This window comes from Ahaetulla prasina, chromosome 1, assembly GCF_028640845.1.
Source record: "Ahaetulla prasina isolate Xishuangbanna chromosome 1, ASM2864084v1, whole genome shotgun sequence".
NCBI lineage: Eukaryota > Metazoa > Chordata > Lepidosauria > Squamata > Colubridae > Ahaetulla > Ahaetulla prasina.
This window is the reverse complement of record NC_080539.1, coordinates 166,742,732-166,757,304: the sequence shown is the minus strand read 5'-3', so window position 1 is coordinate 166,757,304 and position 14,573 is coordinate 166,742,732. Positions and strand designations below refer to the sequence as shown.

At 44.4% G+C, this 14,573-nt stretch overlaps 1 protein-coding gene across 1 annotated transcript in view; it reads left to right on the top strand.

Annotated features, from left to right (window-relative positions):
- Positions 1-10,744: 10,744 nt before the first annotated feature.
- FGF18 (fibroblast growth factor 18) overlaps positions 10,745-14,573 on the top strand; it is a 142,975-nt gene continuing 139,146 nt past the window's right edge. The window contains 3 exon segments of the mRNA XM_058180841.1: positions 10,745-11,660; positions 11,663-11,711; positions 12,034-12,070. Coding sequence (XP_058036824.1) covers positions 11,474-11,660; positions 11,663-11,711; positions 12,034-12,070 — 273 coding nt within the window. The 5' untranslated portion in view covers positions 10,745-11,473.

The window sequence follows — 14,573 nt, the reverse complement described above, 5'->3', positions numbered from 1 at the left end:
TTCAGGTAGTAATGCTTTTCAGAATTTACAATTTCTGCTTTTTTTAAAAAAAAATGCAAGTTATGGCAATGCACACAATGCATATTAAGTCAGATTGTGTTCCTACACATAACTGCCTTTTTTGATCTTTTGCTGGATATCATTTGAGTGCATTTTTCCCTCCTTTGTCTCCCCTGCAGTCAGTTCTATCTGGCCTCACATTAAGGATGTATACAAAACTAGAGAATTTGTTTTTCACATATTTGAACCATCCATCTCCCTCAGAAAGTTTTGGCGGTGTAAACGTGCTTTGTTCAGTGCATAAAATGAATGAATGTTCCTTGGACATTGGTTGCAGCATTCCAGGCAAATAATTAGGAAGATAAAATCTGGATCATTTAAGTTTTCCTGGTTTGGGCTGAGACAAATCCAGAGGAGCCTTTAGGTTCAAAAAGATCAAGGCCAGGGCATCTTGCTTGTTTCTTCTTCCCCCATCATAACTACTGGCTTGGTTGTTGATCTTTCTATTTCACCTGATAGGCTCCTCAGCTACACCCACCCAGCAAGCTTCTAATCCAGCCTCGGTCTCTTGCACTGCTAACTTTCTCTTGCTACTTCAGAAATTCTGGGTGACTGAACTAGTCAGTCTCAAACCAACTTGCTTTAATAAGATGGTAGTTGTGGGGGAGTGATGGGAGTCAGGAACTTGCAACACACCAAACAATCCCGTCTACCTAAATAAAAGAGAGAAAAGGAGTGCTGGAGCTTGTGTTTCAGGTCCATGCGTAGGCAACATGCTTTAAGCTTTGTAACCATCTCAATACTGAAGGATGTTTTAAATGTTTTACATATATAGTATCTACTTCGTAAGTTTTTTGTTACAGCTGTTTCATGGGCTTATGAGAAAAATGTTCCTCTTAAATAAGAAACCAAACCAGATTGATACAACAAATATTTTCTTTGTTGTACAAACTAGTGATCACCAGGCTTCCTGTTAAAGAACTGCAAAAGAGTCTGGAGCAAATCAAGGCTACAGATTATATGTTGGATTTATTAGATAATAGCAAAAGAGATATCAATTTGACCCCTGCACTGGAATGCTTTTTATAAACTATTGGAATGATACTCTTATGTTTTATACTGGCTGAGTCCTATCCTTTTAGATAATAGCAGTATATGCAAAGAATTATATCCATATTCTTTCACACCATTCTACTTGGTCTGAGGAAAACTGATATCTGTCTGCATTTCGAGGTTGAGTATTTTCTCATAGACATTTCATTACTAAACTAGGTATCATTACATTATACTATTGATGTTGACTAATTTAGTAATAAAATACCTGCGAGAAAACCAAGCTCAAAGAGCACCAAAGATCCCACCTCACAGAATAGGTCAACAGCCACCTTTCAACTGAATGCTGAGGTACAACCAGTTCTTCAGGTTGTAAAGAACCTTATATTTACATGGAGACCCAGTAAATATAACAGTACAAGTTTGTTGGTTATAATTTATATTTGATCTTTCTCATATTCACGCACATACTTATCCAAACCCACCTCAACTAGGCTAGTAAGTAGTTATCAAGCATATGGCATATAATGTCAGGGAAATCTACACACTAGACACAATGCAGTCTTGGCAGCCTAAAATTATAGTTCATTCTCTTCATGTGCCTCTCCTTGGTGTACCACAGGGTGAATTAGCTTTACCCCAGCTGACTAGTAGCACTTGAGTTGCTGGGTCTTCTGCGCTCCTGGCTGGTCTTACCTCACCCCGTCTTGTGTGTCAATGTCTTGCTTTGACTTCTTAACTCTGCACACACGAACACAGCTAGTTTTTTTCCACTAAAGTGGTACTCATTTATCTACTCACAACATTGCATGCTTTCAAACTGCTGGGTGGGCAGGAGCTAGGGATCAAGCTGGGCTTTAACTGCCAGAGTGCAGACCATTTCTGGGCAGCATTTCCTGTGTCGTTAAGCCTCTGCAGCACTGCATCCCCCACAGAGGTGGTATTCAGCAAGTTCCTAGCAGTTCTGGAGAACCGGTAGTGGAAATTTTGAGTAGTTCAGAGAACCGGTAAATACCACCTCTGACTGGCCCTGCCCCATCTATTCTCTGCCTCCTGAGTCCCAGCTGATCGGGAGGAAATGGGGATTTTGCAGTAACCTTCCCCTGGCGTGGGGAGGGAATAGAGATTTTACAATATTCTTCCCCTGCTACGCCCACCAAGCCATGCCCACAGAACCAGTAGTAAAAATTTTTGAATCCCCCGCTAGTAGGTACAAGGAAGATGGATGGAAGGCATCAAGTCTGGATCTAAAAACTCAAAAAGTGGGTGGGCTTCAGGACCCCTTTTATTCCACAAAGGTTGCTTTGCTGATCCTCAAATCTGGCAGCTATTTTTGCCTAGTTGATTTTCAAGTCTGGTAGCTGTTGATGGGATTTGGGGAGGGATTTCTCATGTCTCCTTTCTCATGGCCCAATGTCTTTTGCCTGGTTTAGGTGACATGTTTTCTTTGTTTCCTTAATGACTTAGTTCCTTCTTATCTAGCTCCCTTATCTTTCTTCCAAAAGGATCTTTTAGACCAGAGGTCTTCAAACTTGGCAGCTTTAAGACTTGTGGATAGCTATGCTGGCTGGAGAATTCTGGGAGTTGAAGTTCACAAGTCTTAAAGCTGCCAAGTTTGAAGACCTCTGTTTTAGACATTATTCCTGTTTTTTGACCATTCTGTTTATGTGGCTGCTTCCTTTTAGGTATGAGGATCCCCTACCTGGAATGCCACTACTAATATATAGTTCAAAGGATAAACTGCTGGGCCATTTCTAGAACAATCAGATTGGTATGGTTTGGAAGAAAAAAAGAAAGGCTTTGTCCATACTAAATTGTTATCCCAGTTGAAGCAAGTGGTTGCAGTTGTATAATACATTTTTGCTTTTCTTACAAACAATCCAGGCTGTTTGAGGAATTCATTGATTTCTCTCTTAAAGGAAACTACCACAACTACTGCGGCAGTGTGATAACATCAAATCTGCACTTACGGAGTAACCTATCAGGAAGGAATTTGAAACAGCCTGGATTGTTTGTGAGATAGTCATCCAAAGCAAAAATGTACTATACAACTGTATGCTGTGCACTGTGGCTACATGACAGAAACGTCTTTGGAAAGTGCTGGTTCAATGGCCTAGAAAGGGAGATCAGCACCACCTCCTACAGTCAGCTACGATGAGCGGAGTAAAATCTGCAGGGACTCCTTTACCTTTATACGTTGCTTTGAGCATTGAACATAATATTTGTGTTACTGGTTTCCTAAATAAAACCAATAGGACATTTTTAAAGGACAAGATGTGACTTTTTCATTAAACAGAAAGTTCCTTTTCCTTCACTAATTTAGTTAGTTGAAGTTGACTTCACACTCATTAATTGGTGCTGCTATGCAAATTAAAACTGCCTGAAACAAATGTAATTTCTCAAGAGAGTGACACTAATTTAAAATCCAAATTTAGTGTCAAATTACCACACAGAAAGGAACAGTGCTAAAATTAAGACTTCACAAGAAATGGGCAGCCTTTAAAAGTATCACAATCTGTAGGAGACTCTTGTTGAAAATATTGTGTGAAAGCACTGCTCACTCGCTTTGTCCAGAATAGAAGTGACTCCTAAGCAGAATCACATCAGATACCTGTACAATTAGCACAGCCCCCCCCCCCAAGGCTGTGTGCTTTCCCCACTTCTCTCTGTATATCAATGACTGCATCTCTAACGATCCATCTGTTAAACTACTGAAGTTCGCAGATGACACAACAGTGATCGGTCTCATTCAAGACGATGATGAATCCATATACAGATGGGAGGTTGAACAATTAGCCTCGTGGTGCGACCGGAACAATCTGGAACTGAACACACTCAAAACCGTAGAATTGGTGGTAGACTTTATGAGAAATCCTTCCATACTTCCACCTCTTACAATACTAGACAATACGGTATCAACAGTAGAAACCTTCAAATTTCTAGGTTCTACCATATCGCAAAATCTAAAATGGACAGCTAACATCAAAAACGTCATCAAAAAAGCACAACGAATGTTCTTTCTGCGCCAACTCAGAAAGCTCAAACTGCCCAAGAAGCTGCTGATTCAGTTCTACAGAGGAATTATTGAGTCTGTCATCTGCACCTCTATAACTTTCCTGGTTTGGTTCTGCAACCCAGCAAGAAAGACACAGACTTCAGAGGATAATTAGAACTGCAGAAAAAACAATTGCTACCAACCTGCCTTCCATTGAGGACCTGTATACTGCATGAGTCAAAAAGAGGGCTGTGAAAATATTCACGGATCCTTCACATCCTGGACATAAACTGTTTCAACTCCTACCTTCAAAACGACGCTACAGAGCACTGCACACCAGAACAACTAGACACAAGAACAGTTTTTTCCTGAACGCCATCACTCTGCTAAACAAATAATTCCCTCAACATTGCCAAACTATTTACTAAATCTGCACTACTATTAATCCTCTCATCGTTCCCATCACCCATCTCCTTCCACTTATGACTGTAACTTTGTTGCTTGTATCCTTACAATTTATATTGATATTGTTTCCTGATTGCTTATTTGTACTCTATGACTATCATTAAGAATTAATGACTATCATTAAGAATTATATTAATTAAGAATTATATTATAATTATAATATAAATATAATTATATTATAATTATAATTAAGAATTATATTATTTAATATCATTAAGAATATATGACTATCATTAAGAATTCTTGATGAATGTATCTTTTCTTTTATGTACACTGAGAGCATATGCACCAAGACAAATTCCTTGTGTGTCCAATCACTCTTGGCCAATAAAAAATTCTATTCTATTGCTAAAGCAAGAAGTGGTTTTGAATGGCTGTGTGGATTTTGCTTGATAGGAAAGCAATTGAATAGCATTTAATAACGCCTATAAACAGACACAAAAACGTAACCTAATGTGTAATGTTCTTTGATAGTTCAGTGTTTCTACATTATGTGTGTATTTCAAGATTGATAGCTCCGCTTTCTTTTAATTTTATAATAAACTTTTAATAGTTTTTAATTACAAACAATATTGTTGTAACAGTTTTGGTGAGAAGCAAGATCTAAATATAAATCAGTCAATCAATATATATGCATATTTGTTTTAGATTTGCACATATTATCTTTAGCTACACAGTATAGTATTAAATTGTTTTAGTAATGACTCTAATTAGTTTTTTCAACTGTTGTTGTGCCCTTTTAATTGTTTTTGCAAATTTGCTGTTAAGGATGCTTTTTCTTAAATGAAAGCCAACATTAGATTCTCAACACTTCCACCACTGTTAATACTCCCAAATTATTTGCTTTTCTTATTTATCTTATGATATCAGAACAGTTTGCAGTACTCTGAAAAGTTCTTCCACCAGAGATTTATGATCTTTGCTTGTGCTAATGAAACTTACTTTATATTAGCAACAGCCCCTGTTCAAAGATATATAAATTATAAAGTACAATGCAAGTAAGCATGCAATTTCTTAAATCGTATGATTTGAAAAGGTGGTATGGTTTGTGCACTCCTTAATTCAGAAGATCATTTATCTCTGAGTTCAATGGGAAGCAATTTATTATGGCCTATAATAAATATAAAATATATTTATCCTTAAAAAGACTTTTTTGTTCCAAAAGGAACAAATGCATGCGACCTATTTTCTTCCATATTTTAGATATGGAGCCATAAACCTTTGCCCTCAGTGTAAATATCTTCAAATTTGGCTCTCTCGTAAGAGTTGCTGGTTCAAAAAGAAAAGAGTGGATCTTTTCCTCAAATAGTAAAAGCAAGTTATTTGCTCAAAAATGCTATTTTCACCTCCATTACTTGACCACTAGATGGCAAGCTCGGACTAGCAACTGTTGAAAAACAGCTGGGATGTGGGAAAATTCCTTTGACTTTAAAATAAAACTTGGTTCTTGAAAACAAGAGAGAGAGAGGGAGGGAGGGAGGGAGGGAAGGAAGGAGGAAGAAATAATACCTCAGCAACAGCAGCAATAAAAAAATAGCTTTGTAAAACCAACATCATGCTAATTCTACATAAGTAGGCATGTATTTTTTTTTTCTACAATCCTGTGCCCGTTTCCCTGCACATGGATTGTATCAGTAAAATATATAAAACCAAAAACTTGACAAAACAAGTAATGCAAATTTGGATCAAAGCAGAACATTGCATAAACACAGAAAACAGTCCTATCAAAATCCAAATAGGAAATGGACACCAAAGCCAAATATAGAAGAAAGGACCTATAATGGGAGATTATCCTGTAGATCTTGCCAATGTTTACACATCGATGGTACTGACACAGGGATGTGCCTTGATCAGTTGGACTAACGAGGTATTTCCCCAGGATGGCTGGGATTTAATGTTGATCTAATTCTTCTGTAAGAAAACTGTCCTCTGAGCATGTTGTCATCCACTGATTCTGCCAATCATCACAGCCTGGTGCTCAACCTGGTTGTTTCACAATGGGCATGTGCCCAGTATTCAGCAAGGTGTTCAACGAATTCAAGGTATCTTTCGAAGAAATGCAGTCTTTGCAGGTTAAAGAGATTATTATTTTCTGAAACAAGGAAGTCATCCAGTGCTTTCTTACATTGCTTCTCGGAGGCAAATGTGTGGCAGTCTCTGAAACTATTGCTAGATACTCTCCTTCCTTTCCCTTTCCCTTTCTCACACATTGCATTTGTCAACCTCTGTCCGAATTGTAACATCCAAACTGAGTGAGTTAATTCCCTTGTTTGCCTATGGAGATTCTCAGTCATCCAGGTCACGATTGTCCCAAAGGTGCTTTTTCAAGAGGCAACTGGACTTTCTGGTTTTTCTTTGAAGACATTTCGCTTCTCATCCAAGAAGCTTCTTCATCTCCTCCTTCTGGTTCTTCCTTACTTGACATTTGAAGTAGTATTGCTTACACAGGTTCAATGGACTTGTTGAGACTGGATTGCAATTGCCCTTCAGACAGTCACCATGCCTAACTTTCTTTCCAACGTTACTGCCTCCCCCCACACATTATGTTTATATGGTTTTAAGGGAAGGCAGCACTACTGCAGGTCTCCTCCCAGTTTAACCTATTTCTCCCTATTGGTCATACTAAACTTTCCCAAACACTTTCCCAACTTGGTAGCTTTCAGATGTGTAGCATTTCAGTTCCCAGATGTCCAATACTTAAGGAGCTGGAAGCCCAACACATCTGGAAGTGGTATGAAAAGGGCAGCTTGATTTAGGCTATTTCCCTATTATATGTTGGCAGGACCAAACGAAAACTGTGGCACTCTTGGTTTGTGCTAAAGGAATCTAATGAACCTCTACACCTCACTCCATAAATAAAGGACCTATTTACAATCTCAGGTACTACCTAAGCTTCTTACTGTTTACTGCTCCTTACTGTGCTCTTCCTTCAACTGTGACCCTAGAGCATCCTCTTCTTAGGTAGAGACTCAACCATACTTTCTTAACATGCCATGAAAGTTTTAACTCATGCCAGAGCCACAACTTTTGAGACACATCCCATCTTTCCTTGAGAGTGTTGTATAAAAAAGCAGGTGAGCAGTTGGGTACAGCAGCTAGGAACATAAAATTTGAAGCTTTGTTTTTTTAAGAAGCTGGCTACCTTGGATATCTGCTGAGACATCTGTATATGTTTCCAAAAGACCAGGAATGAGATGCTCAAATGTGCTTTTTGTACCAGTATCTAAAAGACACAAATGTATATCCCACACATATATTACACAAAGATACCTATACTTCCAATAGAGGATGAAATTTGGTTTAAATACAATTAGTATGTGTGGTCGGTCATCATTTACATTAAGACCTGCAGTGAATCGGAAGCCATGGGGAACTGGCCATGTGTGTGTCGGGGGGGGGGGGGAGAGTGAGGATGGCCATGGTCAGATTCATTTCTTGTGAAAAAGTGCTCTAAACAAACCTCTGTTTCAGTTCCCACGTTTTTTTTCCCAAATAAAAGTCTGAATTTAGTCCAAAAGACTACAAGAAGCCCAAATCAGGGATTTGAATCTAGGTTTATCAAAATATTATCCACTCACTGTATAACACTGAGTGTTAGCTGTATTATCAGTTCTACCGGGATGCTTCCAAACAACAGTCATCATTTTGGTATATTGGATTGAACGTTGGGCAAATGCACCCTTTAAAATATCCCTAATTTAGCTGAAAAAAAATGAATAGGCCTTTTAACATACGGGATTAGGTTGGGGATGGGAGGAGCGGCACAGGAGACAGAGATAAATAAATCTTAATCTGCTCCTAAGGAGTTGCTCCCTTAAATAAGGGATGGATAGCCTTTCCTGGCTGAGGACTGCACTTAATATTTTTCAGACAGCTGACAGCCACAGAGAATAGGGTCACATCATACATAAGAGTGGGGCTAATTTTAGATCTCTTTTAATAAAGATACGCCTGTTAAAGTGTTAGGTACCTCAAAATGCTGGCCAACTCTGTCCTTGGCCATCTCAAAGAGGGGATTTCCACAAAGGGTTAGGGTCACAGGTTATCCAATGCCCTACAAGAGGCAAGACAACTTGTTTTTAAAATCTGTTGGTAGATGGCTATGCTTCCATAATGGGCAATGCCAATTCTGGTGAGGGAAGGGCAGTAGAGTGAAGAAGGCAGAAGGAAGGAGATTAGACAGAACTGGATTTCATCTGAGACCTGCACTTAAAGATGACCTGATCTGAGACTTTTAATTTCCAGGTCAGCTGAAAAAAAAATCTAGGCAGATGTAAAGCTTCCCCTTGTGTTCAGCAAGCAAAAGGAGTTGGGATTTCCAGCTGAAGCAGGACCCCTCGGAATGGGACTTCAAGAGTCCCTTCTGCTCAGATCTTTCTTTTTGACTCTGGATTGTCTCCTCTCCAGTGACATAAACCAATTCTAACAGGCTCTTCATCCAAGAAGGGTTTCTATTTCAGCCCAGGAGGTTCCTGGTGCTGCAGATTTTGACTTGGGCTCCAACATAGGTGAAGTAAGAAGTATCTTCACACAGTCATGCAACTTTCTTTGATTTAATAGTTTCCTCTTAAATAGTGAAGGTTTTTTTTTAACTGCTCCTAGCTGTCCTTTGGAAAGATGGGGTGATTTCAGGACCCCGCTCAATAAAATGAGATGGTGGAATGTCCTCCCAACATAGCAGGGCTGGCTTACTGTACCTAGCCACAGAAAGAACAACTTTTCTATCATGGTATTTATCAAGCTTCCCCATTAACTTTGCTTGTCAGAAAGTCATCAAAGGGGATCACATGACTCTGGGACATTGCAACCATCATAAATAGGAACCAAGTGTCCATATTTTGTTCATGTGACCATGGGGCACGTTGCAACAGTCCTAAGTGTGAAAAATGGTCATACCTCCCTTTTTTCAATGCTGTTTCAACTTTTAACAATTGCTAAACAAACTGTTGTAAATCTAAGGACTACCTGTACCAGTGTTCTTCTCACCTTGGCCCCATCTTGTCTCCAGCCTAGGATGTAAACCGGTCAATCCTTCTTGTTTCAGAACAACTAATTGTTCCTGCTTAAACTGATTGGGTCCTGCCAGGCAGAGTGAGCAATCGTAGTTCTTTCCTACCCTTCTTGGAGAAGGCAAGGCCAGATCCACAGTATGTCTTGGGAAAATAATGAGCTTTCTCCCATAGATCATGGGAAGAGTGTGTATGTACAAGTCACATTGACTGACCATTGGTGTGAAAGCATCAGCACTCAAGAGTAATGGCCAGGCATTTGGTTAGCATGGAGGATCACAGGATGGAAGCCACCACCCAGTCAACCTAATTTACGGTGGCCATGCTTTTTATTGAGTTGGAGCCATCTACCCTTATCAAAACTATAGCAGCATGACATTTGCTCTTCTCATTGCTGATCCCGATTTCTGCCTTGACTACCTCAGTTCTCAGGGCTATTGTACTCAATTAACTTCCTCCTAAGGAAGAGAGAGTGACAAAGCCTAAGCAACACTGTCTTTGGACAGTGTTGGAATAAAAAAGAAAAAACTATTTAATACCAGCCTAGCTAAGGACAACTTAAGTCTCTCTCACTTATGGACTAAGAATGAGATGAAGGAGACACAGCAAGAAATCTCAATACTAAAGGGCATGTTTGTGCTGTGGTGAGGGAGAACTCAGACGCTTCCACGAATGGTGCTTTAAACCACTAGTAAGGAAAGATGCTCAAGATACACCGGCAGATTCCAAGAGGGCAGGGTGGAAAGAGGACAGACCTAGTGAGGAAACAACATCCTCCCTTCTCCAAGTCCGTGTTCTTCTTCTCTTCTGGATTCCGGATTCCGAAATGCGCTGCTAGTGCAGGCAGGGCCCGGGATCAGACAGAGCCAAAGTTAAATCAGAGCTAACCAAAGCTAAATCAGACAGAGCCAAAGTTTCAAGCTAGTCCAACATCACCTTTTCAATTGGGCTTGCATATGTCTGGAAGCGCTCGTAGGCGCTTCGCCTGCACCGCCCGCCGCCCTCTCTTGCATTTGGAAGGATAGACTGCCCCTAAGCATGGCCGATCGATCTGGGCAAACAGCCCTCCCAGGAGAGCTCTCTCTCTTTCTCTCTCTCTCTCTCTCTCCTTCCAACCGCCCAGCCTCGGTTTCGCCTGTCAGCCACCCGCTCCTCCGCACCAGAAGACGGGGCGCCTTGGCTACGTTCGCTTTGTCCCCGAATCGCTGCGGTCGCCGTTGGCTGCCCAGGTGGAGCTCCACACCCGCCACGGGACTGGAGGGAGGCGGGGGCCGGCAGCCAGCTGGCTTCTCGATTGTCCTTCGCCTCCAGCAAGTGCAAGTAGCAGCCAGCACCTCCCTTCACTGGCCGATGATGCGCGCTCTCTCGCGCGGTGGGGAGGATGTTGAGAGAAGACAAGAGGGAGGCTAAGGCGGAGAAGGCGCTGAAGCGGCGGCGGGGCAAGGCCGGTGGCCCTATTCGGGTTGTCCTTGCCCTCGGCCCTTCCTCTTCGATGCCCTCGCCAAGAACCTGTCCGACGTCGCCGGGAGGAGGGGGCAGTTTTGCGGTGCCCGGAGGCTGCGCTCGATCAAGAGGAGAAAAGGGTAGAAAGGCGGAGAGTCCGCTGGGATCCGAGAGCCATCCTTGAGCGCCAAAGCGCAGGCTGGGTCGCTGGGATTGCTCTTTTGGTCAGGGAAAGCAGCCGGATCCGAGAAAGAGACGGGAAGAATAGGCTGAGGAGGGGGGAGGAGGAGGGGGGGGAGGCGACCGGAGGGCAGGCTTGTTTGCTGACGATCGGAAGTTACTGACAATCAAGCAGGACCTTTGCCGCTCCAGAGATCGAGCACGAGGGAGAGAGAGAGAGAGACACGCACACCCGCGCGCACACACACCCATACACACACCCATCCATCCCCAGACCAGGAGGAGGAGAGAGTGGTGGTGTGGGGGGGGGGGGAGAAGAGGAGAGCTGATGTCTAAGGGAGTCACTCGGTGGAGGCAAAGCAGGCAGGCTTTCAACTTCTCCTCACTGCTGCCGAGCGCCAAGCGAGATCGCTGGAAAGCGGCGGAGCTTCCCGGAGCAGGACCCTTCCTATGGCCAGCCTGCGGCGGGGGATTTGACGCCGTTCCCTTGAAGCCACTTGACCAACCCCCGCCGCTCCACCTCACTCAGCGATGTCTTATTCCCCGCTCTCCGCCTGCACTTGCCTGTAAGGATAGTGACATTCTCTCTCGCTCTCACCCCCCCACCAACCTCCCGGCGCGCGCGCTTGCCTGCCTGCCTTTTTTTTTTTTTTTTTGCTTTCTCAAAGTCTCGGTTTGGGTGGTTCGGATCTGTTGCGGGCGGCTGGGTGGGTGGGGGTGAAAAGGGGGGGGGGCGCGGCGGTGGTTTTCCCTGAGGAAAACAAAGCGGTCCGAGCTCCGACGGTATTCCTCGCGACCGTTATAAACAAAGCCACCCCGCGTGGGTCGAAGTTTCACTGTTTCACCTCGTCCTCTGATCTTTTTTCCTTCTCACTCCTTTCTTCCCAGATGGTTACATTACCTGCTGCTCTGCATCCAAGTCCAGGTAAGCGCCTTGTTTCCCCTTCCTCTAATTCCCCACCCCCCCCTTTCTGTTCCTCTGAAAGGCCGGCGTGGATTTGGGGCATAACCCAGGCGGCACTTTTCATAGAGAGCTAACCGCTCCCGTGTAAAAAGGTCCCGGGCGTTTTGTATACTGTAGCCTGGGGTTTATTCTACCCGTTGCTCTGCAGTAAAAGCGGGAGATAATCCTTGGCTCTGCAAAACGGCGCCTCTCGCTCCCTGAACTTCCCCCCCTCCTCAGCTGGAGCCGCAAGTGTAAATCAAAGCACCTTCTGCGTTGTTTCCCACCCCCCACGCCTGAGCCACGCAGCCCGGCCGCTCCTTCCCACACGGCTGCCGTCGCCTGGCGGACGGCAGGAGCCTCCTTTAGTAGCGAGTGCTTTTGCGGAGGGCCTGAGAGGCCGGCTAATGAGGTGGGAAGGAAAAGTTAGCCGCCGCAAACGTTGTGGAAAGTGCGGGCAGGAGCTTCTGTTCTGGGAGCCCCGGAGGAGGGAGGGAGGGAGGAAGGGAAAGGGGGGGGGGCAGGGAGAAAAAAATGGGGGGAAGGGGAGGGAGTGAGAAAAGGAGGGCGGCGTGTGTGCGGTTGCAGTTTTGGGTCACTCAGCTTTGAAAGCGTCGGAGTTTCTTCCTCAAAACCGGACCGGGGGTGGGTGGGTGGGTGGGGGAGGAAGGAGGGCGACCGACCGATAATGGAATCGAATGGGCCAAGTTCCTCTCCCCCGCCCCCCCCTCCAACCTTCGTTTCTTAAGAGAAAACCAGCCCGGATTGCGGGAAGGATGTGGGGGTGGGGGGTGGGGGAAGATAGATTGGAAAAGGAAGGGATTTAGAAACGCCGCGTAGTTAATCTCCGCTTATACCTGTCGCTCGAGGTGCGATACAGGGGAGGGACGTGAGGTGAAGAGAATTACAAAATAAATACATGCATAAATAAATAAAAGGACGGTTGAGGGTACGGTAGTTTGGTGGAGTCGATCCTATTCTTTTTCAGGGTATTCCACGGTTTCGACCGTGCTTTTGTTGTTGTTGTTTTTTTTGTTAAGCGTGTATGTGAGAGAGAAGGAGGGCAGACTCTCCTCTGTCGACGGCTGGACACGGAGGTAAACGCAACACGTGCGAGCAGCCCCGCCCCGCCCCGCGATCAGGACGATTCCAGAGCTTGGCAGAGCAGGTGCTTTGCGCCTCCGGAGGCCTCCCCGGCAGCTTTGCGGACGGCGCTGCTTCCCGCGCAAGTTGCTCCGGCGCAGCTCCATCGGCCGCACCTTTCCCAGTTCGCTTCCAGTCCGACCTCCTTCCTTCGCGCCCGGAATGCACCTGTTTGCCAGGCTTTTTCCTCTCTTTGCGGATCTTTTTTTTTTTTTTACGCGATGGGAAGGAGCTCAACTCCCGGGGAACTGGAGGTGGGAAATCTTGAGTCATCTGGCGAGCCGGAAAGCGGCGCCGTAGCCTTTACCTTCCTGGGGAAAAAAAACAAACAAACCAAAAACCAAAGAAACCACGATCCAGTTAGAGTAAGGGAAGGGGAAAAAACAACAACAACCACTCAACAACCCGGGAACGGGACTCTGAAGGGAAAGTGAGAGCGAGAGCAAGGGGGGGAAAAAGAAAAAAAAGAGGCAGAAAGCGACTCTCCGAGCTTGGCTGGAAACGAGTTTGCGGTTGGAAGGAAAGGCGTTTGCGCGCGGCAAATGGGCGCACTTGGCAGGGGGAAGAAAAAAAAAAGAGGCGCCCCCGCCCTTCCCTCCTCCTCCTCTTTTTAATTTGTGCGGTAACTGAAGTTAATCCTCCCTCCTCCTTCGCCAACTTTTATCGGACCCCTCCCCCCCTCTTGTCCACTCGTTGCTTTTAGTTGAATCAGAAGGCTTTTGGCTGGTTGCCTGCAAAGCACTTGCTAAAATCTGATCTCTTACTTCAGCAGGAGCCTTAAAAAAACTTGGGAAGTTATTGGCATTTATACAGTTGGAGCTCTCAAGCTTTCCAAAGTAATATAAAGTAATGAAGGGGGGGGGTGTAGAAGGCGGAGGAGAGAGAAACTCTCTGTACTTTCCTACTATTAGAACCATACTTTATTTAGTGCTGATTATGCAACATTCCGCGCACAGGAGATCTGACAGGCGGATTTACTCTGAAGAAATGAAAAGTCAGCCTGCGTGTCTTTCCCTTCTTTCTTCTCTTCCTCAGAGGGCAGAGCGCTGAAAGAGGATTGAGGTGGAGGGGGGGGGGAAGGCCCAGATTCAAGTTCTCATTGGACTTCAGTATCTCTCCTGGGTGGGACAGGCAGCCTTTGAACCAATCCCTGCCTCTCAGTTCAATCTACTTCGCAGGGCTACTGGTAAGTTTAAGAAGAAGAACAGAGTTGGAAGGGACTGTGGAGGTCTTCTAGCCCAACCCCCTGCTCAAGCAGGAAACCCCATATATCATTTCAGACAAATGGTTCTCCAATCTGTTCTTAAAAACCTCCAGTGTTGGAGCGCCCACAACTTCTGGA